This window comes from Phyllostomus discolor, chromosome 14 (genome assembly GCF_004126475.2).
Source record: "Phyllostomus discolor isolate MPI-MPIP mPhyDis1 chromosome 14, mPhyDis1.pri.v3, whole genome shotgun sequence".
NCBI classification, from domain to species: Eukaryota; Metazoa; Chordata; class Mammalia; order Chiroptera; family Phyllostomidae; genus Phyllostomus; species Phyllostomus discolor.
In genome coordinates, this window is record NC_040916.2 from 44,818,532 (window position 1) to 44,845,349 (window position 26,818).

Below are 26,818 nucleotides of genomic sequence, written 5' to 3' on the forward strand. Positions count from 1 at the left end.
ATGCCTAACGTTGCATGCACATTTGGTCCCCGGTTGAGACATGTACAAAAAGCAACCAATCAGTGTTTCTCTTTTACGTTAATGTTTCCCTCCCTCTTTTCCTCCCTCCCTTCCCCTCTCTCTAAAATCAATAATCCTGTCCTCAGGCGAGGATTAAAGAAAAATGGGTGAAACAGCAAATCAATGTTTCTCCTTCTCTTTCTCTCAAATCAATAAACATTTTTTAAAAGAATTAAACTGTCCAGGATTTTAATAATACCTGTGCCACTAAAAGTTTAATAGGCTGTCACCTGTAAGTTTTATTTCCTTCCCACAATGTCTCTGAAGGATGGTGAGAAACAGCAGATTGCAGTACAGAGCACTAGGACCTTGGCTTCAGAAAGAGCAGGAGCCAGCGAAATCCAGAGCATGAGACATTCTGCTGAACAAATGAGTTGGCTTCTCCTTGAAATCAATTAAAAAAAAAAAAGAAAGAAAGAAATTGTATTTGGAGGGAGTGCAGGTAGGGAAGTGACTGTTGAAGAACACAGTAGACTTAATACCAATAAAATGCAATGTGTAAAACTATCTGGATACTGATTTGAGTAACCTAACAGTAAAAAGATACCTTTAAAATTGCAGAAACTTTAAAATGGACTAAATATTGAATGGTATTAAGAAACAACTGTTGGACTTCCGGCAAGATGGAGGAATAGGTGGATGCACCATACCTCCTCGCACAACCAAGATTAGAACAACAATAATTTACAGACAGAATAACACTCAGAACTGACAGAGGATTTATCTGAATGGAAGTCAGACAGCCAAGAAGTTGAAGTAGACCCGTACATCCAGACTGGTAGGAGACGACGAGCCGGGTGGGCGCGGGGCTGGCGCGGGTTGGCAGCATGCGGAGGAGGTCGGGGAAAATTTGGTGCGAACTGGGCGCGACAGCCATCCGGAGCGCAAGAACGCAGCGGTGATCCCTGAGTACGCAAGCTGCAGCTGGTGGACCCAGTAAGGCAGTGATTGTGGACCAGGGCAGAGCTCGCAGCCCAGGATCCCAGAGAAGGGTCTGAGCCCAGGTGAACGGAACTACCGCCATTGTTCCCTCCCATCCCTGCTCCCACCCCTGCCCCCACATATAATGTCACAATCTAGTGACTGGGGTGCCCAGCCCCGGTGAACACCTAAGGCTCCGCCCCCCACCATAACAAGAGTGACCAGACCGGAAAAAAAAAAAAAAAAAGGAGAGATAGGGAAAGACATAAGACATGTTTCTGAAAGAACAGATCAGTCCCCCAGGACTCATCCTTTTGATCAACCAAGAAATAGCCAATCTATCAGATGCGCAGTTCAAAACACTGGTGATCAGAAAGCTCATGGAATTAGTTGATTTTGGGCGCAATTAGATGAAAGGATGCAGGTTACCATAAAAGAGATGCAGGAAGATATGCGGAGGAGAGCCATACTGAAAGGAAGGAATCTGAGTCTCAGAATAATACAGTGGACCAGAAGGAAGATAGAATAAACCAAGCAGGAAAGCATGATGAAATAAGAATTCAAAAAATCGAGGAAAAGCTTAAGAGCATCCAAGACACCTTTAAACGTTCCAATATCTGAATTATAGGGGTACCAGAATCGGAAGGGGAAAAGCAACAAATTGAGCATGTATTTGAACAAATAATAAAGGAGAACTTCCCCAATCTGGCAAAGGGAACAGTCTTCCAAGAAATCCAAAAAGCTCAGAGAGCCCCAAAGAAGTTGGACCCAAGAAGAAACACACCAAGGCACATCATAATTACATTAGCCAGGGTAAAAACGAAGGAGAGAATCCTAGAAGCAGCAAGAGATAAGGGGACAGTAACCTACAAAGGAGTTCCCATCAGACTGTCAGCTGATTTCTCCAAAGAGACCTTACAGGCAAGAAGGGGTTGGAAAGAAATATTCCAAGTCATGAAAGACAAGGACCTACATCCCAGATTGCTCTATCCAGCAAAGCTCTCTTTTAGAATGGAAGGGAAGATAAAGTGCTTTTCAGATAAGGTCAAGTTAAAGGACTTCATTATCACCAAGCCTTTATTTTATCAAATGCTAAAGGGACTTATCTAAGAAAAGAAGATAAAGAAAAGACATGTATAGTAAAAGGACAGCAAACTCACAATTATTAACAACCACACCTAAAGCAAAACCAAAAGAAACTAAGTAAACAACTAGAACAGGAACAGAACCACAGAAATGGAGGGCACATGGAGGGTTAGCAGCAGGGGGGTGGGAGCAGGAAAGAGGGGGAAAGGGTATAGAAAATAAGTAGCATAGAATGTAGGTTGAAAATAGATAGGGGGAGGGCAAGAATAGTACGGGAAATGTAGAAGCTAAAGAACTCATAAGTATGACACATGGACATGAACTAAAGGGGGGGAACATGGGTGGTAGAGGGGGGTACAGGGTGGAGGGGAGAGAAGGGGGGAAATGGGACAACTGTAATAGCATAATCAATAAAATATATTAAAAAAAGAAACAACTGTTAATTTGGTTAGGTGTGCTAATGCAAAAACAAATTCTTCACTCGCAGACGTGTAAAAAGTATTGTTCAGTGAAATATCTGTGATTTGTTTTAAAACACACACACACACACACACACACACACACACACAGGGAGATGAAATAAGATCGGAAAATTGGAGGCAGAAAATAAACAAGACCTAGGTCTGAATCCTGGCTCAACCACTTACTACTAACTAGGTAAACGTGGGCAAACTACCTGACATCTGTAGCATGGCAATAATAAGGGTGCTGTGTAGGTAAAGCATTTAACATGGTAGGGGCTGCATAGTAAAGCTCAATAAATGTTAGATAATATTGTTATTATGAAAGAAATAAAGATTATATAATGGCGGATTTGATTGTATGATCATTTACAAACTGTTTTGTGTCCAAGTATCAATCATGAATGTTTTTGTCAGAACACTGGAAACAATGTATATGTTAATTTATTGGGGTTTAATTAAATTATGTACATCTTTACAGTAGAATTTTATACATCTATAAAAATAATCATATTTCTAGGCCAGGATATATCAATTCTATTGCTTAGCATCATTTAGAGGTCATAACTAATGCAAACAGACAAGAAACAAAAAGTTACAGGTGAAAATCAGAAAGAAAGGGGTACTATTTACTTCTGGTGATGATACACTTATATACACAAAAATATCTGGCAGAATCCACTGAAAAATGCATAAACAAAGAGAATTCAAGGTAAGATAGTTGAATACAAAAACAAATCTAATAGAATAGCTTTCAATATGTCTGATTAGAAATTATATCAGAAAAGACTCCATTAAAACTGCGAAAATAATAAAAGATAAACTTCCAGAAAAAAAAAAGTAGCAAGAAATGAGTAATATCTCTAAGGACACAAATGCATACTTGAAAAAATATGAAAGCAACTCTTACTCTTACATGGGAAGATCCAGTAGTATAAAGAGGTCAATTTCCCCTAATTTAAAAATATAAATTTAATGTGATCCAAATAAAAAATACTGGCAGGGTTTTTGATAACTTGACAAGCTGATTTGAAAGAGCACATGGAAAAAATTAAAAGGAGAACATTGAGGAGAAAAATCTAGAAAAGAAGAGTAATAAGGGGAATACTAATCCTATTGGATATTGAAACACACTATAAACGTGGGATTCCGGTCGAGTACAGATATACATATTCGCCTACCAGAATAGAAAATCTAGAAATAAACCTAAATACATATAGGAATGGGGTAAACGTATTTCCCACATATCCACACAAAAGGAAATTCTAAAGGATGTTCTTTGGGCAGAAGGGAAAGAACTCCAGATTGACATAACAGAACTGTGTAGATCTGCCGTGTGGGGAGTCTGGTATCTCTCAAGTTGTCTTTGGTCCTTTCAAGCTCAAGAAAAGCTCCTTGCAGCTTGCCGAACATGCTCTCTCCTGCCTCTACACTTGAATGTGCTATGCTTTGCATCTGGAATGCCTTTCCCTAACTCTGCATCTGCCAAACTCATACTCAAGCTTCCAACAGGTTCAGGAGTCATTCTTCTGTGAAGCGTCTTTCTTTGAGAAGAAATAGCACACATGTATGTACAGTGTCTTCTGCATGTTGACTTTCCGCTAGTGTCTTGTATCTTCATTTTGCTCTGCATGTGTTACTTGTTCTTTACACCACTGCCAGAGGAATATTACTAAAATGTAGATCTGATCACATCTCTCCTACTAACAAATACCTGATGCCTACTCAGTGCCTGTGTGTCTACAAAACATACACTTCGGGAGGCATTCGAGGCCTCCCAGGCTTCCCCTCCAACCCACCTTTCTCACCTCAGCTCTATCAGGTATGCCTTTGCACCCTAAACTTGAGACACTGCAGCTCACCATTCACACACACAGCTCTCTCAGTGCCTTGCTTCACCCAGGACTTTTGGCCTGATATGCTCTCTCTCCTCCCACTCTACTCCCCATCCATCTTCTCAGCCCATTCAGATCTTCCAAAGCTCTGTTCTCAATGAAGTCTCATCCAAAATCACATTAAGAATTAACGACTTGCCCTGGCTGGTGTAGCTCAGTGGGTTGGACATTGTCCTGGGAGGCAAAAGGTTACCTGTTTGATTCCTGGTCAGGGCATGTGCCTGGGTTGTGGGCTAGGTCCCTGGCTGTGGGCATGCAAGAGGCGGCTGATGGATATTTCTCCTGCACATCAATATTTCTTTCCCTCTTTCTCCCTCCCTTCCCCTATCAAAAAAAAAAAAAAAAAAAAGAAATCTTTTTTTAAAATAATGAAATTTTAAAACAAAAGAGAATTAATGACTCATTCCTGAGTTTGCATAATTAGTATTTACTTCATTATGGTTGGTATTATCAGTTGTTTGTATGTCTATCACTAGTCTATAACATTCTTGAGGTTTGGGCAATGTCTTACTAATTTATTTCATCGTCATTCCTTTAAATGCACTGCATATCACATGGTCATATTTATATACAAAAATAAATAATTTTGCATACAGTAAAATTAAATAGTGCCTAACACATGGTTAACATTTAATTAAATATGAACTCTCTCTAGTGGTAGTAATAAGCACTTTGTGAAACATTAATACTGCTTGGAAACCATTATAATGAGTTTCGCCCTGGCCTGTGTGGTTCAGTTGGTTGGAACACTGGCCCATACACCAAAGGGTCACAGGTTCGATCCCTAGTTGGGGAGCCTACAAGAGGCAACCGATCAATGTTTCTCTCTCACATCGATATTTCTCTCTCTCTTCCTGTCCCTCTCTTTCTAAAAAAGCAATGAAAAAATATCCTTGGGTGAGGATTTAAAAAAAAAGTTTCCATGTCCTCTTTTGGTGAAAGCATAAGTTTAGGTTCTAGAACTTCAGAGGGCCTTAAGATATTTTTCAAGACTCAAGTTTATGTGCCACTTAATCTGGTCCCCTAAAATGGAATTAAATATTGGAATTTTCTTATATCCATTTAATCCCTTTAGTACAGTTCTTAGCAGAGAGTGAGCACTTAGAAGTTGACTGAAGGAATGAACAAATAAGTTGAGCTGAATTGTTTATGTGGCGTTCTCTCCACACAGACTCTGCACACAACAAGTTAATGGATACGTTTTATTCACCTTTTTGTCTCCAGCACTGAGCACAGTATCTGATACAAAATGAGTGGTTACAAAACAGCTATTTATTAAGTTATAGACAAAAGATAAATACTGGGTTCACTTTAAATATGCAAAGAAAGAAAAAGGAAACACATTTCCTGTATCGTGTTAACTTGCACCAAAATCTGATGAACAGATTTATGAATCAAGGTGTAAAACATAGCTATTTCTACCTTGGGATATAAAAGAAGTGAACTTCTAGATCGACAAGTCAGATCACCTTAGTCCCCCAGGGCGGGCAAAGCCACCTGGGCCCTGTGAGTGAGCATCTGGCCTGATGATCTCTTTTGTCTACCTGTCTGCACAGCAGCAGCCCCAGGACAACAAAGCCAGGGCAGGCTGTGGTCACATCTCTCAGTCTAAGGATGCACACCTGTTAGGGAAAGTCCTACTGTGGCCACAATGTAAAATAAAGGCCTTGGGTGGAGAGAAGGAAAGCAGTCTAGGAGTGTCCCCTGAAGCACAAACAAATGGGGAGACTGAACAGACAATCTCTGTAGCACTACATCTGCTTCAAGAAGGGCACACCAACTCCCTTCCAGAGTACATCACTTCGCTGCACCATCACGGAAGGAACGGGAGAGCAGGATGGGGTTGGCTGGCTGAAGTCACATCTTGGGGAAGCTGGCCAGGTTGGCAATGCCACAAGCGTTGTTCTTATTCCGAGCCATTAAGATGTAGCCTTTGTTTCCCCACTCTTCTCCCCAGCTGTAGGATCAATCAAGAAAAATACTTAGTACCGTCAGTTATTTATCCACTAAAACACTATCGTGTTAGGAACTAATGGTATACAAAAATGAATAAGACAGTTTTTATCTTTAAAGAGTTTAAGGCCAAGAAATGGAGAGAAGGCATAATACTACAGGTCTCAAAGGCAGGAGAGATTGCTTCTGATCAAGAGGATCAAAAAAGACTTAACGTAAGAGGCAGCATTTGAGCTGAGCCCGAAGGCTGGACAGAAATGGGGCCTGTGGAAATGGGATGACAGTGGAGCAGGGGCATGAGTAACAGGGGGAGGAAAGCGTGGGGCGTGTGTTAAGACCTTGTGGCTGGAAAACAGGGTGCCAGAAAGGGTGCAATGAGAGGTAAGTCTGGAAAGGGAGATGGAGGTCAGGTTGAGTTATTTTTACTGCCATGCTCAAGACTTGGACTCTGTGGCCCACTGCAGTGGAGCAGGCACTGAAGGTTCCTGACTGGGAAAGTGATACCATCTGATTTGTGTTTTAGGAAGAATGATGTTGAAAACATGAGCCTAGAACAAAAGAAAGAGGCAAGAGAGGCTGAATTTGATTGGGTTTGGGAATAAAACCCATAAGAAAGATGAATGAAGCTATGATGTGGATGAGGTTGCTAAGGAAACAAGTGGAGAGAATGGAAGACTCTCTCTCTCTCTCCCTCTCTCTCTCTATATATATATAATATAATCTTTCTCTTTTTATATATATTTATATAATTTGTATATATAAATATATATATGTTATAGAATTTGTGTGTGTGTGTGTGTGTGTGTGGAGAGAGAGGGGGGGAAAGAGATGGGCTATATATCTTCCTAAATCATTTTCATGAGTTTTCTGTCCTTTTCCTTCCCCAACCAGCAAATTCTCTAATCACTCAACACATGTTACTTAAGACCTGCACCCTACCCGTTCCCTTCTCCCAGGCTCCCGGTGCTCCTGACCCTGCCTGGTGTGTCCCTTATCCCTCCCACCTCTCTTGAGTGCACCCGATCAAGAAAGGACATAGTAAGTAAGCATTCGGGCTGCAAGTTGAGAAAGGGAAAACACAGGACAGAAGCTGTGGCAACAGGAACACCCTCATAGGATGGTGCTCAGCTGGACTGTGATACAAAAAGTCGCCCCGGGTTGGAAGCAATCCCGGCCTCACATTCTATCCTGCCAGCCCTCCAGGCAGCAGCCCCAACACTCTGCCTTGGTTCGTGATCGCCGCAGAGTCGAAGACTCTTGCTCCTTAGGGCGCACCAAGGACAGAAAACTTAACCAGTGCTGTCGCCAGGCTAGTGTTGACCAATCAAGAAGGGAAAAGTATAATTCTCTGACATCTGCCCCACCCACCCCCAGGCACAAGGGAGCCAAGCTACCCTGTAGTTTTATTTGTCCCGAATAATATGGAAGGAAACACTACATTTTGTTGTTGTTATGCATATCTACTTTCTGAAAAGCACTGCACTTTGAGGACTTCAAAATCTTTGGCCAGTTCTTGTACATGTCTACCCTAAGTGTACCTAGAAGGGCAAAAAACTGCACAAAGGGGTATGAAACCTTCACATTACTCCCTACTGAACATAGAGAGACTGATGATGCAAACCTCCCTAAAAACTTGTTCACATTAGAGAAAAAAGGAAAGAAAAATATATGTAATTCCAAAGGTCCTGCTGGATTTGGGTGCTACTTTATGTTCTGGTTAGCTAGGTCCGTCTTCCTTAGGGGGCTGGGAAGTCACTGAAGGCAGACATCCTGTTCTTTTGAGACTAAGCACCTTGCACATGGGGCAGCTGTGTAACACATACTTTGAGTACTAGCGTCTGGCCATTAGATGTAGAATTAATAGCTTCTGATGAGGCCGTGGCTGGTGTGGCTCAGTGGACTGAGTGCCGGCCTGCAAATCAGAGGGTCGCTGGTTTCCCAATTCCCAAGTCTAGAGCACATGCCTGGGTTGTGCACCAGGTCCCCAGTAGGGGGTGCACAAGAGGCAGCCACACAGATATTTCTCTCTTTCTCTCTCCCCTCCCCTCTCTAAAAATAAGTAAATAAAATCTTTTTTAAAAAAGCTTCTGATTAGGAAGGTGGAACTGAAAAGTCCGAGACAACTTTACCTTGATTTGGGAAAGAGAAAGGCACACTGGGAAGCTGGAGCTGAGTCTGAGTGTTCACAGCGTGACTGACTGACAAACGCAGGGCTCCCGTCCTTACCTGTTCTTAATTATCCAGTGCTTTTTTCCTTTCTGGATCCCATATCCCACTGCCAGAACCGCGTGGTTCAGGTTGTCGCTATTGCAGTTTTCATCATAGTACACACCTAGAAAACAATCCATCAAGGTGAAGCTTTCTGCAATCAAGGGGCTCCCTGGAGGGCTCCCACTCCAGGTGGCCCTGTGTAGAATCCTGTCCCAGTCGGCAGGGCTTACATCAGAGATGCTCTGTGCGGCGGCAACTGGTAGTTTCTCTCTGGCAGACTCAGTCGGGATATGGAAACTAAGTACTGAAATGCTCAGTGCCCTCTGAGAAGCTGCCAAGCCCACAGGAGGTGAGACGGCTGACGTGCTCTGTAGGAGCAGCTCCTTACCTTTGCTGTAAAACTGAAAGGAGGTCAGGCTTGCGTCGATGGCCACGGAGATGGGTCCCACTCGGGCCACTGCCCTCTTCAGGGCTTTCTCATTCCCCTCAGGGATCTCTTTGTAGCCTCTGCACTTAGCTGCCTTGCCTGTTGGGTTGTACATACAACTTTCATCCTGGGGAAAAAAACAAGGTTGAAACAGGACTAGGACAAAGCAACAGGCAAAGAACTGGGGAGTGAGAAACTCCAGCCATGTCTCCCATGATGTCAGTGACCCAACAGGGGCAGTGACTAGTCTCTAGGGAGGGGCTGCTGTCCTCACCATTTTAGCCCCCTGCAAAAAAGAATGGGGAAAGCAACCACCTCGCACCACACACAAAAATCAGTTGCAGGTGGTTTTAAAACGTAAGTGTAAAAGCAAACACTGTAAAACTTTAAAAAGAGAGAAGGAAATAAAATTTTTATAACCTCAGTGTAGAGAAAGATTTCTGAAATAGGATATTTTTTAAAAGCACAAATTATGTTCTGGGCCTATAGTGCGTGTGAGCCCGGGAGGGCTGCCATCATTGTTACTATTTAGATCACATGTTCTTGCAGCTGTAACTCCAGGTTTGGAAGGAGCCGCCTGTAGGATAATGAACTGCCAAAAAGAGCACACCACCTTGACGTGGGTGGCCATTATATTCCCTAATTGTGGCATTTGACATGATATTCTAAGATTACATGATATCCTGTCTTAATAATTTCTCAAGATTTTTTTGTTCTCTGTCATATCTAAACCCTTGATGTTTCCTGGTGCCAAAAACTGCACAGACCTGCAAGTAAAATAAAATAAAATATCTTGGGAATTTGAAGGGATGTCATGAGAAGACACTGTGAAGTCGGAGTGACCGACATTACGGCCGGAATGAATGCACCCCGAGGTGCTGCCTGCAGGCTGTCCTGCCAGATCTCTCCCTTTCTATTCCTCCACATGCTCATGTGAAAAAAATTCTTTCAGTTTTGGGTGATAACTGCTTTTAAAAACTTTAAATTAGATACAAGAGAACAGGTGCTCAAAATTCACAATGTTAAAAACGGAACATGTGTCTTATAGGGCTAGTTCTCATTTTAACTGATTATGAAACCAAAATCTTCCACATTCCTCTAAAATGCTGAAGAGTTCATTGGGGGGCAGGCGGATGGCAGAAGAACAGCTGTTAGAAGTCAAATGCTGCTGACGGGAGAGGACCGACAGCGGAAGGCTAAGGAAGGGCAGGAGATGAGTCGCCCAGGGCCTCCTGGGTTAGGGTGGGGAGGGGGCAACTCCAGCCGCTGCGATTCTCGATTCTCGCTGGACCTGCCTGGCCGGCCGGGTGTCCTGGCAGATCTGAGAGTTAAGGCCTGTTTACACACGCGGTAACGCGTGCCTTGCGCAAGAACAAGACCCTCCGCTATGGGGTCCCCATGTTGTTATTGATTGTTGGAGGTTCTTTTGGTCTTCGTGAGTTTTCACAAATCTGTTATGATGCTGTGAAGATTAAAATTGATCCTGAATTAGAAAAAAAACTGAAAATGAATAAAGTGTCACTGGAATCAGAGTATGAGAAAATAAAGGATTCCACGTTCGATGACTGAAAGAATGTTCGAGGACCCAGGCCGTGGGAAGATCCTGGCCTCCTCCAGGGACGAAATCCAGAAATCCTGAAGACGAAGACCACTTGACTATGCTGGTTCTTTTTATTCTTTATTTTTTAATTTAAATAAAATGTTATCAATTCAATTCTCACTACATCCTCCTGTCCGGTGGAGAGAAAATTTCAGACCTGCAGAAAGCCTGGATGTGAGTAATTTGATAACAAATAATCTTGATTAAAAAATCAAGTACAGGTTTTTTGCTTCCCAACTCTGCCATTTGCAAATTAAAGTAACAGTGTCAACCACATATATTTTATACACTCAATAAAAATGTGAGCACTAAAAAAAAAAGTCAAATGCTCCTTCTAGTCTGAAATAGAGTTTCAAATATTACATAATTTTCATTTAAATTATTTAGAGTCTCTGAGTTATTAGTTCAACTCTCTCTCAACAAATGGTTAATGTAGAAATGAATAAATGATGCGAGCTGCTCATGGATGAGTGATCAACTACTAGTTGATAGTATTTATTTTTCTTTAATATAGTTCAATTACATAAGCCTTTAAGTTGGCTTCCTGGATTAATCAATATGGAAAATTATGAACATAAACCTGTTTTCTATGTATACTGTTGGGGGTTAATTTTTTATATTAAGTGACAACAAAAAGTTGTCAACAGGGTATTTGGCAATTTAAAAAATATTATTTTGCCAAATTAAGGTTATCTCACCAATTAGCCAGATGTATTCAGAATTAAAAAGCTAATCTGTTAGGCAGCTCTAGTATGCTGCGCATTATAGCAGCAGCCCCAGAGTTCAGCCATGGACTTGGGACCCAGCAGTTCTAACAATTGTGTACAGATTAAAGAATGTTTGTTTTTCCAAATACCACCTCCACTTTCTCTACCTTTCTCACCTGGCAGCTAAAAGCCCATAACGTGGAATAATAAAACTCATAACAAGGAGTGGCATTTATAAAATAAAGCGCTGTTCTGATGTGGCCGGGGTCATGAGGATGTGTTGAAATGCCTTAATGCGTAGGTTGGTGTGTATCCAGCGGAATGCATTTGTTCGGTCATTCACATTAGTGAGCATTTCATTGCAGCAGACATCATTTCAGACAACTAAGACTGAATGACTAAAACTCATGCTTTTGGATTTTTTTCAAGGAAAAAACTGCAAAGGGAAAAATAATTTTACTACACGAAAATTAAAAGCTTTTCTAGATTGAAAGAGAGCATAAAGAGAGTGAAAAGATAAACATCATCAACCTAATTAAAATGAGCAAATGACATAAACAGTCAATTGGCTGAAGACGAAAGGCAAAGAGTCACGGAAACACACTGATGGAGATGGGAGCCTTCCGGTCAGGATGGTGGCATATGGAAACACTGCTCACTGCCACAGCAAAATTACAGCAAAATTACCCAACAGCCACCCTTGAGGACCATCTGAAGACTAGATAAGCAGAACTCCTGTTACTAAGGATATAAAGAAGTCACATCAAGACCAAATGTCAACTGTCATTGAGAAATATTTGTTTTAAAGATGTGAATCAATGGGATTTTTATACATTGAATGTGGGAATATAATTTTTTCCAAATACTTTGATAAAATATTTGATATTACCTATCTAGTAAAGTTGAAGACACACATAACCTAATGCTTAGCCAATTCTGTCCCAGCTCTTATATTCGAGTAACGAAATGCTGGCATATGTGCACAGAAGACACGCCTGGCAATGTTTGCAGCAGGTAAACAGACCTGGTGGATAAATGTTGGCTCTGCCACATAACCAGTGGTATGAACTTGAATTTGCTGTTCTACCTCAAGTGTCAATTTCCTCACTTATCAAGAGAGGGTATATCTACCTCAAAGGGCTGTTAAAGACGATTAAATCTGAAAATGCACTCAGCACATGGCTTAGCACATAACAGCCATCGTTTTCATTACTAAAAGTTGCTATCCTTTCTTCAAAGGCTCCTGTTGCAAAGACCCCTATTATATTATCTATCAAGCCCATATATGTAAGTAGCCCTTAGATCTACTTCATTTTCAGTGAGAAAGAGCTCCTCCCTACTGCCAAATGATCTTTTAGGAGGAAGTGAATTGATCTCTAAAATTACAACAAATGTGAAGCAACTTCTTTTTTCTCCCATTTTATACAGGTTAGCATGTTAATGTACAACTTGCTTAAACGTTCCCCAAACCCACACTGAGATCATACAAAATAAGACACATGGTTCATGAAACTCCCATCAGATTTGTGATGGGAGTGGGGGACTTGCACCAAGGGTTATAGATACCTCCTTGGAGATCTAGGGAATAACCTGTCTGCTGTTTTTTTCTCCAGGGCAGAAAGGCAGACAAGATCTATGGTAGCCTGAACTCCCAAAATCCTCCCAGATTCTGGGAGTCTTCCTGGCTTCCTGTGGGCCATTATCCCATCATAACAGAAAACAAAATTCTAGGAATTGTTTCCAGCAGAAAATACCACACTGGGGTGGGAGGGGCCCTCACAGGGCTGTATGACGGTGCGGGCCAGTCTCACCTGTCCCACGTATGGGTAGGCATCCTCAGAGTCAATGCCCCGGTTCTTCTGCACGTAGTGGAAGGCATTGGTCATGTAGCCCCCTCCGCAGCCATCATTCTCAGACACACAGTCCACGAGGTTCTGGGGACTCAGATTTAAGAGTTTACCAGTTTTCTTCTTCAGCTGGCCCTCCAGGGCACCCACGGAGCTAAAAGCCCAACAGGAACCACACTGACCCTGGGAGGCACAACAGAGAAACTATCAGTCCTTGCTGTTCAAACTTTCTGTCTCCTCCCTCTGCCGGCCCAATGACATTCCACAGGTTTTAGAAATTCCAGCACACACGTTCCCCTTGCTGTGAAGTCTTCCTATTTCCCTTCACTTAACACTTGGTGCATTGCTCTATTGCTGTTGACGCTATTGGTAACTTTCATTACTATTGTTCCGTTAGCTGTAGTATAATAGCAGAGCAGAGTATGCTTTGTAACCCCTTAGATATGTGACCTTGGGTAAGTTACTGAACCTCTCTGTGCCTCAGTTTCCTTATCTGTAAAATGTTAATAATAAGAAGTGCTAGATATTATTAGTGTTTGAGATATAGTGTTCTTTTCTATTTTTTAAGATGAAGAATTTCTTGGGGACACAGGTTATGTCTCAGTCATCTTGAATCTCTACTGCCTAGCACATGCCTGATAGGTCCTGAAAAAAATGTTTGTTGAATGAATGTCAAACCAATTGTTCATCTGGTTGATACAATCAACATTGTTAAGGTTGTGGGAAAACTGGCATTCTCATGCTGATAAGAATGTAAGACAGTAAAACTTTTTTGGAAAGGATCTAGCAATTCTAATTTTAGGATTTACTTTGCATATGTATTTGTACATGGGTATAAAAATATATGTACAAGGGTGCTTACAGCAACACTATTTGTAAAAAGAGAAAACTCAGAAACAACCTAAATGCACAAACACAGGAGATGAGCTAAATGGTTGAATAGGCTGTTAGCATGGGGAGAAGTAACCTTAATTCCTTGTTCCCTCTTCCTAGTGCCCTCCTACCTTAAGAACAAAGAAACAGCCAAAGGAAGAGGCTTTGCCGTCTCACACGCATTCCCAGGACGCAGGAGGGTACCTGATTTTTGACGGGAGTAACATATCCCTTCTTTCGATAATCAATGGAGTCCGGGACTTTGCCTTCCCAGTCAGGGACATAGCGGGTGTCATTACTTCGGGAATGAGAGGGGGGCACTTTGAGTCCAGTCATCTTCTGAACCACCTCCTCACTGGTCTGGGACAAAGGAGAAAGAGGTCAGGCACAAGCAGGGAACTAAGGCAAACAGGGCAGGTAAGCCAGAAGCTGAGGCTAAACTCACCATGTCCCCCAAGTGGTTCATGGCCAGTTCATATGTATGGACTCCAAGAGAGGCCTCAAGATTATGGATGGAAATATGCTTCAGGTTTTTTTCCCAAATTAAACGCCGAGAGATTTCATCCACCTAAACAGAGCATGTTCAGTACTGGCACAGACCATCCCCTGTGTGCAGTTCCATGTACAATATTGGGGGGGGGGGTTAGGAGAAAAGATAAAAGTTACAATAATGGAGAGTATACAATCTAGTAGGGGAAGTGACCAGGGAGTTATTAAGCATGCAGAAATAAATAAACAAATTCAAAAATAGAATGCAGAGATCTGGAGAGACGTACAGGAGAGTTGCTTATGGATTGATAGCATTAATCTGAGAAGTCTTCCCCCAAAAATGTAAGACATGCATAAAGAAAAGTAAGGAAAGCACTTGAGGAAGGGGGTCTTAAGGAGTAGGAATGAAAACTGGAAGCTAACTTAGGGAATGAGAGCAGATGTTCTAGGCTGGAGTGTCTGGATAGACGGGAGTCTGGAGGCTAGGACTGGAGATCCCGGTTCCATCCTCCCACCATGCTCCGCTCCAGGTCCCCAGGCACCTTGCTGTTATACTGCTTCCTGTAGGTCTTCTTCCATTGCTCCCACTGGGTGTCCAGTATCTCCTCAGGGTATAGAGCAAAGCTCACCGGCAGCAACAGCAGAACCTTGAGCCCCCACATCCTGGGGAAGGGGATAATTATGGGAGAATCTCCTATTTGCCAAGAAAGTTCTAGCCTGGCTGAGGATGAGGAAATACCTGGAACCATATTCCCAAAGAGGTAGTTCTTAACCTTTGGGAGTCATAGACTCCTTTGAGAAGCTAATAAAATTTGCAACCCACTATATAATCCCTCTCACCAGAAAATGCACGCACACACAATAATTCTAGGGAGTTCATGAACCTGAAGTTAAGAACCCTTTCCTCTGGACTATGAGGCAAAAACAAACAAAAAAATTTTTTTAAATCCCATGAACAAAACCACCTAGGCTTTATGAAGAAGGTAGACAAAAACCTGAGGGTGATTTCCATATGATAAACCAAACGGTGACCGTCAGGAGGGGTCTGGGTTTGTATGGGGTGCGGATACATCTGGTTGCAAGTACTTTGACCTACGGAGGTTCAACCATCCCCCCCCGCCCCCCCCCCCAAATCACTTGCACTGACAACCAGAAACAGGGTAGAAAATGGGCGGTCATCATGGGCTCAGCACCTCTCCCCTCCAATGTCTCCAGCAGACACGGAGGAGATGGACAAGGTCGGGAGGTAAGTGCAAGGCAGATGATGGTGGATGGAGAACACACAAAGGAGACATTCCCAACTAAGTTTTGCTTCCGGATCACTTATTCATGGCATTCTTCTTTTCTATGCCTAAATTCTGTTATTTTTCCAGCCCTCACCAGGAGAGGACAAAGAAAAAGTTGACAGTATGTCTCTTCTTCTCTAACTATGAGAGAATATTTTACTGTCTCTGCAGTTTTCTTATGTACTTTTCTTCCTCTCTTCTTGCTCCCTCCTCAGGCAGGAAACTGTCCTAATCTCAAACAGCTGCTGTGGGCAGGAAAGTTTTCGTCTTTTATTGACAACAAAAACCTCTGTGACCGCCTCACAGGACAAAACCCCTCAGAACGAGTTAAAAAAAAAAGTGAGACAGAGAAGCAATGTTCTATGATCATCAAATACACAGCTTTTCAGAAGTTCACTCTAACTTTATTCCTTGCAGTGGCTTACGTGGCCTCCATTTTAAGAACAATTTAGTCTGTAGCAAGTCATACAGCTTGCGTAGTTTTTTGATTTATAGTCCATTTTTGAGTAATCTTTGTAAACTGCCAAATATACAGCAGGACATTTAATGCCTGAAGTGTTAAGGGTTTTGAGATGCCTCAGAGTAGGAAGCACCAAGCTACCAACACTCTGCACAACTCCGCCCCCCAGCTATAACTTAACTCTTTTGGTGCCTTGGACCAAAACAGAAAAACCCCACACTTTAAGGTGAGGGATGGGTAAAGGATTCCCATAATTCTCTGCTTCACTAACAGCCACATATACGTACAAATCACAGAAGGAATCCTAAAAGATGTCCAGGCAGATTTGGCCAGGAAACTGCCTAGGAAGGGCATCAGTGTTTCCGTGCACACAGCCTACAAAGTTCATTTTGATCCCCACGTCATTCCATCCCTAATACTCCTAAAATGTAGAACTGGCAGAAATAAAAAGCTAAAAGACCTAGGAAAATGTTACCTGCTGCTGGGGATCTGCTCTCTGGGCTCCGTTCCGCAGGGGAGTGTGGATAATGCCAGCGACTAGGAGTGCTGGATTTATTCCATCAGAATTGCGGAAGTCAGCCCCAGCTGCTGGCTGGAAAATTTGGACAGGGAAGGGAGGCGGAGATACAAATGCTAAGAAGGGGGATTAGGGAGGAGGGAAGGAGGCGGTGAATGTGCAGGTTCTGTGTGCCTGCAGGAGAGTGTGAGCCAGGGTGATCTGTCTTCCAGGGAAGACAAAAATAGACCTCAATACACGTTACTCAAGTTGGGGCTTGGTGGCTAGAGGACACAGTCCTGGTCTCTCCCATTCTTATCACATATTATACTGGGGTATTATATTTTTTCCTGTTACCCATCTCCCCAACTTTGAAACTTGCTTTTGAATTTGACACTCACATCAGAGATGAGGGAACACAAAAGGCTAGAAGACCGTATGCAAATAAGGGAAATCACAGGCCCCGAAATTATTTGTATTTTATAAGCTTGTTGGCTAACCGTTGTCATTTCTTCCACACACAGGCGCAGCTAGCTCTTCCAGCCTAAATTTGCTAAGGATATGCCCAGAAAATCCAGATGAAACCGGTTTTAAAAGTAACCAAAAACCATATTTTTGGTAATTTATGACAGCACATGAATCAATGCCATGTGACTCACACATGACTTCTTTTTTGCTAAAACTTTGATGGTAAGATGCCTGATGCACATTATCCATCTCAATTACTGAAATCCCCACCTCAGGTCCAGTCATGAGCTCCTCCATATACTTCCCCCAATACCCAGGCATGTGACAGATGAGTCTAGTTCAGTCCCTAGGTCACATTCCCAAACTCCATACTCTTCCATACACAGATGTGGAGGAAGAGGAAAAGAGGGTCCTTGGAACTGAAAGGACAATACACAGGATCTAGATTGTTTCTGGCTGGGTTACATACAGTAGACTCTCAGGAACACAGGTTTATACCTATGTGTTTTAAGACTTGCTAGTGAACCTAGAGGGAACCCAGGTCCAGAGCTGAATAATTTAAATTTCCCCATCCCTAATTCCTTTCCATCCAGAAGAGAATACGCTGGGGGAACAGATCCAGATGTGCCTGACTGGTCTCAAGTCCTAATTCTCCCCTCTCCTGAGGACTTGGGCAATCCCAACCCCCATGCCATGGTCGGATGTCCGTGCTGATTTCACTCAGAATGAGTCAGTATCAGGAGGACAACCAAAGAATGCTGAGTGATCAGAGCCTTATGATTTCCCACATGTGAAATTAGACACGCCGTGCTTAATGTCTGTGTATCTGGAGCTAAAGCTATGGGTTCAACTACTTGAGTGTTTGTTGTTTAAGAGCTGCAAAGGAGTAATAAAGCCGCAATTAAGATGACACAACACAGAGTTTACAAAAGGAAAAATATTTTGTTTTAAAATACTTGCTACATGTCATTATTTTTGCCACTGTAAGGCTCAGCAGAGACGCCAGCAGTACAGAAATGGCCAACAAGAAAAAAAAACAATCAAAAAATAAAACCCTGAAGGAAAAGCAAAAACAAAACCCCCAGAGCATCTTTTCCCTCCCCTCCCCAAAGTCCTCATAACTATACAATATTATAGTCCTGATCACATTTAAAAACAGGCGATTATTAAAAAACAAGGATTTCATTGGAAACTCAACTTTTTGGTTTCTTACATTGTAATATAAATATATATATGTATACTGTATGTGTGCACATAGAATAAAAAAATAAACTGTTTCCTTTTCCACTCCACTGCCTGGCACCAGACTGGAGACAAAAGGGAGGGAAATCCCATAATGACATTCTCTCAGCCTCTCCAAGGCCATCTATGCTCCTCAGTCCCCTATGGCTACATTTAAAATGTCTTCTTCTTATTAATTACTCTTGCACTTAAGATACTGGCCTGAGCCAATTAAAAAAAAAAAAAGCTGATGCATATGACTGTTACCTGAGGAAGGTAGAGAGTGATAGCAGTAACCTGTATCCACACTTATATGGCTATAGTTAATTACGAAGTGACCCTGTCGGCATGGGAGTCCAGGCCCCATCTATTGCATGGATTTATTACACTTGCGCTATACAGCAAAATCCAATCTCAAGACTGCAGAGGGAGCAAAGAGAAAATAACTGTAGGCCCAGAAGAGACTTAAATCTGTTTCTTGCTAGACTGGATACTTTGAATTGGATGAAAAAGGCTACTTTGCAAGAAGGCTTGGTATTTGGCTTAAACTCTGCAAGTGAGGGCTTTCACTGGACTGCTAATCCAAGAAGTTGAGTTTCCGTGCAGAAATAACCTCCACAGATCACACACATGTAATTCTGACAGAAAAATGCAGCATTGTCTTTATGGCCAAGTGTGCGGTTTCTGAAAGTGTTCATCCTGCCAGCCTATTTCTGTAATGTCTGCAGATCTTCCCTATCAGGTGAGAGCACCAAAAGCAGGGATGACCCAGCTTTATCCCAAAAAATGTCTGATGAGACACCAACCGTATCCACAGACTTTATACACTTGCTTACAGTCACATATTGGCTGGGCACAGATATAAGTGCAGCAAAGACATTTATTTAAATACTCTTTGGCTGCAATACTAAGTGGAAAATACCTGGAAGATTTAACTCCTTAGGATTCTTTGAATAACACAGAAAGACAAAGATAATATCTGGGACAAATTTTGCATAACTCCCTAATAGGGAGAAAGATACAAACCCAGAAACACATGTGTGCGCACACACACTCTCACACACACACTCTTCTCTCACTTCCACACCCACATTTCTTTCCAGGGGAACTGCTCACAGGCAGCAGAAAGAACATATTCTCACTTCTTAAAGCCCCATATATACCTACCATGTTCATAATCCTCAAATATGAGGACATTTCTCCTCTCCCGCACCTTATTTGGAATTTCTTTCCAAAAACAAGCCATAGTACAAGGCAAACAGTGGACGTCAGGTTCTCTAACCTGCCTCTTGACCCTAGCACACAACATCTATGTCTGGTCAGGAGGCGTAAGGAAAGGTATTTTTAACCTCATCCAGCCTGGTTTTAAAAGGGTCCCCAAAGTCTTGAGGATTCATTCCATTGCATCTATAAATTATGTCAGAGAAGCAGGAGGGCAAGGGAAAGGCCAGAAGTGAAAGGGGGTACACATTAGGGGTGAGGGAAAGGAAGGGAGAGGAACTTTTATTCTGTTTACAAAAAGATTTGTTTTTTAAAAACAAATGGTGACTTTTCTCCCCCACCCCTTTGTCCTCACCCCAATAGTTCTATTCTGAAAAGGAGGGAAACATAGTTAGATCAGGAAATTCTTCATTGTTGTAGCTGTTGTTCTGGTCTCCCAGCATGGACAGCATCTCCTGATAAGAGAAAAAAAGTTTGGGTCACATACCTTGATCCCTTACATTTACCAAGCTCCCTCCCCAACATTCTACTGAACTATCACCCCTGGCCCCACAGTGTTTCTGCTCTGCTGTCCTTGGTCTCAGCAGCTCTGACTCATTTAGATGACAACCTTTTTCCCAGTCCATTCTCTAGCTTCCCCCTACAGTTCCACATTTCCCTCTTTTCTAGTCCTCAGTATTTTCATATAGCCCCCTCTAGTTACACAGTGGAGTATCTCTTATCCTCTTCATTTTCTACCAAAATCTGTTTTGTCTTCCTGTGTAGCTCTTCCTTTGTCTTGCCTAAGATGACTCCACTCAGTCCCACAGTCCCCCTGGGACTTCTGTAAATAGACTTTAGAGTTGTATCCCCAAGCTTCTGTGAAGTGGGGATGTGGTTCTCCTTGGGTAGGCTAAGACTGCCTTCTTTGACATCTTGCACGGTGCTGCACAATAACTATGGTCTAGTTAAAGGCTGTGCATCACACCGAGTTCACAATCTTTCCAATTAGTGACATTCATCCCTACATGTCCTACTATCTCTTCTCCCATGCCCCCAATCATACCCTAATCTACTCACGCTTCCTTCTCTGTCTCTCCTCCCTAACCCTTTCTCTCCCAGTTTCTGAGTTTCTGATGTCTTCTCACCCTCTCACCTGGAAGACCTCAGGCTGGCCAGCTTGCTGTGCTGATGGCTGTTGAACATGTTGTTCATTAGAACTTGAACGATGATGAGGCTGCTGGCCCTGCCACTGTGGCCAGACTCCCACACCCTCTGCTGTCCGTGTCTGGAATTGTCCTGCAGTCTGTCCAGTCTCAGGAGCTACAGAGGAAGAATAAGATAGGAAAACCTAGCACATAACTACATGTAAGCCATTAATTTTACCTAGAAACCTTCTGCCCTTCTCTCTGCCAATTAATGCCTCTTCAATTTCAAAACCCAACCCAAATTAATGTTTCTTCTCTAGGAAACTGTTCCAAAGTCCTATGCTCACTTTGGATTAAATTGCATATTATTAAATTCATAATACGTTACATGCTTTCTGTCATATGTGTGAAAGTCTTTTTATGCGGGTAGGTTTTAAATACCAAAATCCTTGCACATCCTCATAATTAGCTTAATATACAGCAAACCATTTTAACTACTGTGATTTTCCTCTCAACCGTCTTCTGGTCTGAACTCACCAAAGTTGGATCCACGACTGGTGAGAGTAGGATAAGCAGCAGCACCAGGTGATGCAGTGGAAGCACCGGGGAGGGACAGAGGGCTAAAGGATGCCGGCGTCTGAAAGCTGCCCACACCAAACTGGGAAGAACGAGTCTTGGCTGTAGCCTGGGTGGCCACCTGCTGAAAGAGAGAAAGGAGTAGAGAACAACAAATGGAACATTTAAATTATTGCACATTCTATTCCTATGAGAGTCAACCTTCTTTGTCAGTCACTGGAATCTTCTGAACCCAGCTCAGCACTTACTTCCTACTGTATATTTCTTCCAATTAATTCCCAATCTCCCTTAACACTATATTTAGGCAGTTTCGAAAAACTGCAAAAAGTAAAGAACCATGGAATTAATGAAAGTATACAAGGATTAAAGTTGAGAGTTGCAAGGATTAAATGAAAATGATTTAAATAAAAACATTTTAGGTCTGAGCATAAAAAAAAAAAAAAAAAAAAAAAAAACCATTTTATAAGTTGTAGTGAAGTTATATAGTAACAGAGGCATTAATAACCATATAGTATCATATATTTAAAGAAAAACACTTTCCATGATTTTATTCTTTAGTCTCTATTGCATTCATTTGTTCCTAATGATGTCTTTCTTTTAGTAGCTAACATTTTCCTCACCATAATAGTAATGCATATACACTATGGAATATTTGCAAAGTGAAGGAAAAAATTTCTTAAGTTATTCATAATTCTTTTACCAAAGGCTCATGGTGGATAATTTCTTCCAGTTTTTATTTTCCTACATATTTTTTAAAATCTTCACCTGAGGCTGTTAATTGATTTGAAAGAGAGAAGAAGGGAGTAGTGGGGAGAGAAAAACACCAATCGGCTCCCTCCTGTGTGCACTCTGCCCAGGGACTGAACACAAAATTTAGATATGTGTGTGCCCTGACTAGAGATTGAACCTGAGACCTTTTGGTGTACAGGACAATGCTCCAATCAACTGAGCAACCCAGTCAAGGTTCTTATGCATCTTTTATATAACTGAGATCACAATGCATATAACAATTCTGGAGCCTACTTTTGGTTTTGGCTTTTTACATATAAAATATTATCGTTAACATTATTAATATATTATATAATGTATATTATTATATGTCATGCATTATTAATATAACTATATATTAATATATGAAAGAATATTAACTTCAGGCTTAACATATATATATACATAGGTAGTATATAAAGACTTTTCAACACTTTTTTGGTAAATAACCATCACTGTGTGTAAATTTGTAATTAATTTTCTCCCTTGTTTCTGCTTCTTGTAGTCCTAACCAAAGTGGAGAGCTCTTAGAATCTACTCCAAAACAAATCTGAAAATTAAACTTGTTGAAGATGTCCTATGTAAGCAATTCTGATTTAAAGTGAACATATAAAAACCATAGACTCTGAGATTTTTTTTTGGATTATCCATGATTTTTAATTATCTAGCTGCTCCCAACAAAGATATAAAGGTGCCTAAGATAAACAGCAATAACTTTACATGTCAAGAAAAGCCCAATCAACCAAACAAAAAGCAATACACAGGGGACAGACAGATGAGAAACTTTACCTGAGCAGAGAAACCTGGGCGGGTACTAGGGGTCCAAGTTGGGGCTGCTCCCTGGGTGGGGTTGGAGTGGCGGGAAATCTGGGACAACATCTGCCCTGCAGAGGCTGATGGCTGGACGATGGTTACAGGGGGGGCCAGACCACTATTTCTAGGAGTGAACAAAGAGTTAAGGTAAAGGATTAAAAGGATGTGTTTATCATAGACACAGGACAATCTAGTGCTAACTTTAGATTCCCTTGAGTTCCCTGGGGTTAAGGAAAACTTGATTAACAGAATTTAGAAAAGACCAGCAAGACTGACAGTCACACACTAATCAGGACACACAGAGATGGAACCTTGAACATGGCAATAGGACAGGTGCAAAGGAACAGGAAGAAGAAAAGCAGCTTGCCTCATCCTAGGCCCTTTAAGTTCCACTGCTTTGTCTGAAATAACCAGAGAAAGCTAGGGAAGAATAAAACTTAGATTCAGCAACTGAATCACTCAGTTGCCCTTAAAGCAGCACACACAGATGGGTCTCACCTGAAATTCTCTGCCGGCCGGGGGGTAGGAGGGAATGTGTTGCCCTGGGAGAATAGCTGTTGGGTGGCAGGGACAGTGCTGGAGGAGATGCCTTTACTCTGATCTGCGGACCAAAAGGAGTGGGGGGAGGGCCAGTCAAGGGGCCAGTCGGTGTAGTTTATTAGTTCAGCAAGTTCCTATTTACTCAGGAGTTATTATGATTAAGTGGAGTATGTTGGAAGACTACTGACTGGGCAGCAGCAGGCCCATCAGTAAGTGATCAAACAAAACTTAAAAGTTGAATGAGGAAGAAACACACCTGCACTGATGCTGGAATAGATTTCTGAAAATCTTGGATCTCTATCCTGGGCAAAGAGACCATCTCCCTTCTCCAGGGGCTTGCTGTGTTCTGCCCCTGTGGTTGTTACAGGCTGAACAGAAACCTGTGGAATACAATAATAAAAATAACCATGCAAAGTTTAACATGACAATTCCATAACCCTGAAATTCATTTAAAAAGATATATATATACACTCTAACTGGCACCGAGAGGCATTTCTTAAGGAAATGTTCATTGCCCTCTTCAAATAAGACACACTAACCTGGGAATGATTGTAGCTGGCCAGTCCATCTCTTCCCGGTACCACATCCAATTCTGTTTGCTGTTGCCTATATGTTAAGGCCAGTGAGGACAGAAATAGGAAAAAAATATTTTTAAAAATATTAATCTGGTAATCTGGGGAGCCCTGGCTGGTGTGGCTCAGTGGATCAAACACTGGCCTGCTACCCAAAGGACTGCTGGTTCAATTCCCAGTCATGGCACACATCTGGGTTCCTGGCCAGACTCCCAGTAGGGGATGTGTGAAAGGCGACCCCACATTAATGTTTCTCTCCATCTCTTTCTCCCTCCCTTCCTCTTTCTCTAAAAAATAAAAATAAATTTTAAAATCTTAAAAAAAATAATGTGGGGAAAAGGCTTTAAAAAATAAACAGATTTTTAAAAATGGGATGGCAGACAGTGCTAGGCTAGTCACTACTCAATAAATGATTCTCCCACCATTTCTCACCTGGGTGCCAGCTGCCCTGAGCCCATCTCCAAGGGCAAATTAGCTGTGGGACCTAGCTGTGGCCTCTGGATTGCGTTGGACAGTGTAGGCCGTGGTTCCTGGCTAGAATTCCTGGGAAAATGGAGAGTAGGTAAAACAGGGGAAAAATGTATCTAATTCTGTTTGTACATAAAGCTCTATATATTCACTTGTAGGTAGGGCAATCACTAATAAAGTCCCCTTTCAAGTATAATTCTACAGGTAACCTATGACCTAATAAGATTCAACAAATAATTCACACTATGGACAAGATGGTATAAAGAGAAATTATGTCCTATGGCAAATCCACCCTGTTTGGGTTCTAACTCCTCCTAGTTATTCAGTACCTGGTTGTGTAGATGTGGATCTAAGTGTGTGTATATACATGTACTGTTTTTAAGAAGCATAAATAAAAAACTGAAAAATGTACACTGAAACATAAAAAAAATTTCTGGAATACGAAAAAATTGTCCTTCTCTTATAGTGTTCAATACTTTCCAAATTTTCTATAAAGAATATTTATTTTAAAATATTAATAATTAATTCAAATTAATTGTGGTGGGAAAAACTCTGTAAAAACGAGGAAAGTCATTATTTCCAGAAACAAGTTCTTAACAATTTAAACAAAATGAAAAAACAATAGTTGTTCTGTTATATCAAGAAGAAAAAACAAAAAACAAAAATTTACAATGACCATGATCTTATACACCTGACTTGTAAGTTAATGAAAATTTCTAACTCAATCCACTCTGTAATACTGAGTTAATTCGCAAAGAACTGAACTTTACAAGCCCTAAAAATTGAATTGGAGGACACAGACTCAATGTCATCAGCAGGTACTATTCATACTGTTGATTATTTATAAAATCAGATCTTCAAAGCCAATTGTACAGAGACAGATTAAATGGAGAAGTAACTTGACACCCGCTAGGATAGGTACAATAAAAAAAGACAAGAATGTGGAGAAACTGGAATCCTCATACATTGCTGACAAGAATATAAAATGGTACAGTAGGCTTAGAAAACAGTTGGGCAGTTCCTCAAAAGAGTAAACACACAAGAGTTACCATGTAACCCAGCAATTCTACTCCTGGGCATACACCCAAGAAAACAAAAACATACCCACATAAAAACTAGTACACAAATGTTCATAGCTGTATTCTTAATTAGCCAAAAAGTGGAAACAATTTAATCTCCATCAGCTGATGAATGAATAAACAAAATATGATATACCCATACAGAAGAATATTATTTGGCAATAAAAAGAAATGAAGTACAGATATATGCTATAATATGAATGACTCTTAAAACACTATACTAGGTGAAAGGCCAGTCACAAAGGAACCATATATTGTATGATTCCATTTATACGAAACATTTAGCTAGAACAGGCAAATTTGCCTTGGCTGGTGTGGCTCAGGGCACTGAGCACAGGCCTGCGAACCAAAAGATTGCTGGTTCGATTCCCAGTCAGCACACATGCACAGGTTGCAGACCAAGTCCCCACAGGCGAGAGGCAACTGAGGCAACTGATCGATGTTTCTCTCACACATGGATGTTTCTCTCCCTCTCTCTCTGTCTCCTTCCCCTCTCTAAAAATAAATAAATAAAATTTTTAAAAATGAAAATAAAATATATATAAAGCTATGTTAAAAAATTAGAATAGGCAGCCCTGGCTGGTGTAGCTCAGTGGATTGAGTGCAGGCTTTGAGCCAAAGGGTTGCCAGTTCGATTCCCAGTCAGGGGCACATGCCTGGGTTGCAGGCCAGGTCCCTGGTAGGGGCCATGTGAGAGGCAACCACACATTGATAGTTCTCTCCCTTTCCCCCTCCTTAACCCTCTCTAAAAATAAATAAATAAAATATTTTAAAAAAAAGAGTAGGCTGTTTAAAAAAGAAAGAAGAAAAAAATTAGAATAGGCAAATTTATAGGGATAGAGTAGATTAGTTGTTGTATAGGGCTTGAGGAGGTGACTTAGTTATTAGCAAGTACAGGATTTCTTTTAGGGGGAATGAAATTAGACTGTGGTAACAGCTGCACAACCCTGTGACATACTTTAGTTAGTTGTATCTTTTCCATTACCATGTATCCCCTCATACCCTCTTCCACCTACGCCCGCCCTTCCACCTGTGACATACTTTTAAAAAATGTACACTTTAAATGGGTGAACTGTATAGTATATGAAATCTATCTCAATAAAAAACTGTTTTTTACAAAGCTGAGAAAGCTCACACAGAATGAAATCAAGGAACAGAGAGAGAAGCAGACTAATGAAAAAGGGAATGGAGCT

The 26,818-nt window shown here is 41.5% G+C and overlaps 2 protein-coding genes and 1 pseudogene across 5 annotated transcripts in view; 1 reads left to right on the forward strand and 2 right to left on the reverse strand.

Moving 5' to 3' along the window:
* Positions 1-5,606: 5,606 nt before the first annotated feature.
* CTSK (cathepsin K) lies at positions 5,607-18,027 on the reverse strand. Its single transcript, XM_028503034.2, has 8 exons — positions 16,752-18,027; positions 15,073-15,193; positions 14,487-14,609; positions 14,246-14,401; positions 13,133-13,351; positions 8,976-9,141; positions 8,603-8,708; positions 5,607-6,380 (listed from the first exon to the last, which is right to left on the reverse strand). The coding sequence occupies exons 2-8, from the start codon at positions 15,190-15,192 to the stop codon at positions 6,281-6,283; spliced, it is 990 nt and encodes a 329-aa protein (XP_028358835.1). The 5' UTR covers position 15,193; positions 16,752-18,027; the 3' UTR covers positions 5,607-6,280.
* Positions 9,829-10,924, forward strand: LOC114489031 (annotated as a pseudogene).
* A 672-nt stretch (positions 18,028-18,699) lies between the features above and the next one.
* ARNT (aryl hydrocarbon receptor nuclear translocator) overlaps positions 18,700-26,818 on the reverse strand; it is a 62,725-nt gene continuing 54,606 nt past the window's right edge. For 2 of the 4 annotated variants that reach the window (XM_028502508.2, XM_036015359.1), the window contains 8 exons: positions 24,511-24,621; positions 24,046-24,112; positions 23,763-23,886; positions 23,465-23,567; positions 22,943-23,090; positions 21,347-21,509; positions 20,818-20,984; positions 18,700-20,137 (listed from right to left, as the gene is read on the reverse strand). In XM_028502508.2, coding sequence (XP_028358309.1) covers positions 20,048-20,137; positions 20,818-20,984; positions 21,347-21,509; positions 22,943-23,090; positions 23,465-23,567; positions 23,763-23,886; positions 24,046-24,112; positions 24,511-24,621 — 973 coding nt within the window. In that variant the 3' untranslated portion in view covers positions 18,700-20,047. The remainder of the gene's footprint in view (positions 20,138-20,817; positions 20,985-21,346; positions 21,510-22,942; positions 23,091-23,464; positions 23,568-23,762; positions 23,887-24,045; positions 24,113-24,510; positions 24,622-26,818) is intronic. The other 2 variants (XM_028502509.2, XM_036015358.1) reach the window with 1 other exon arrangement.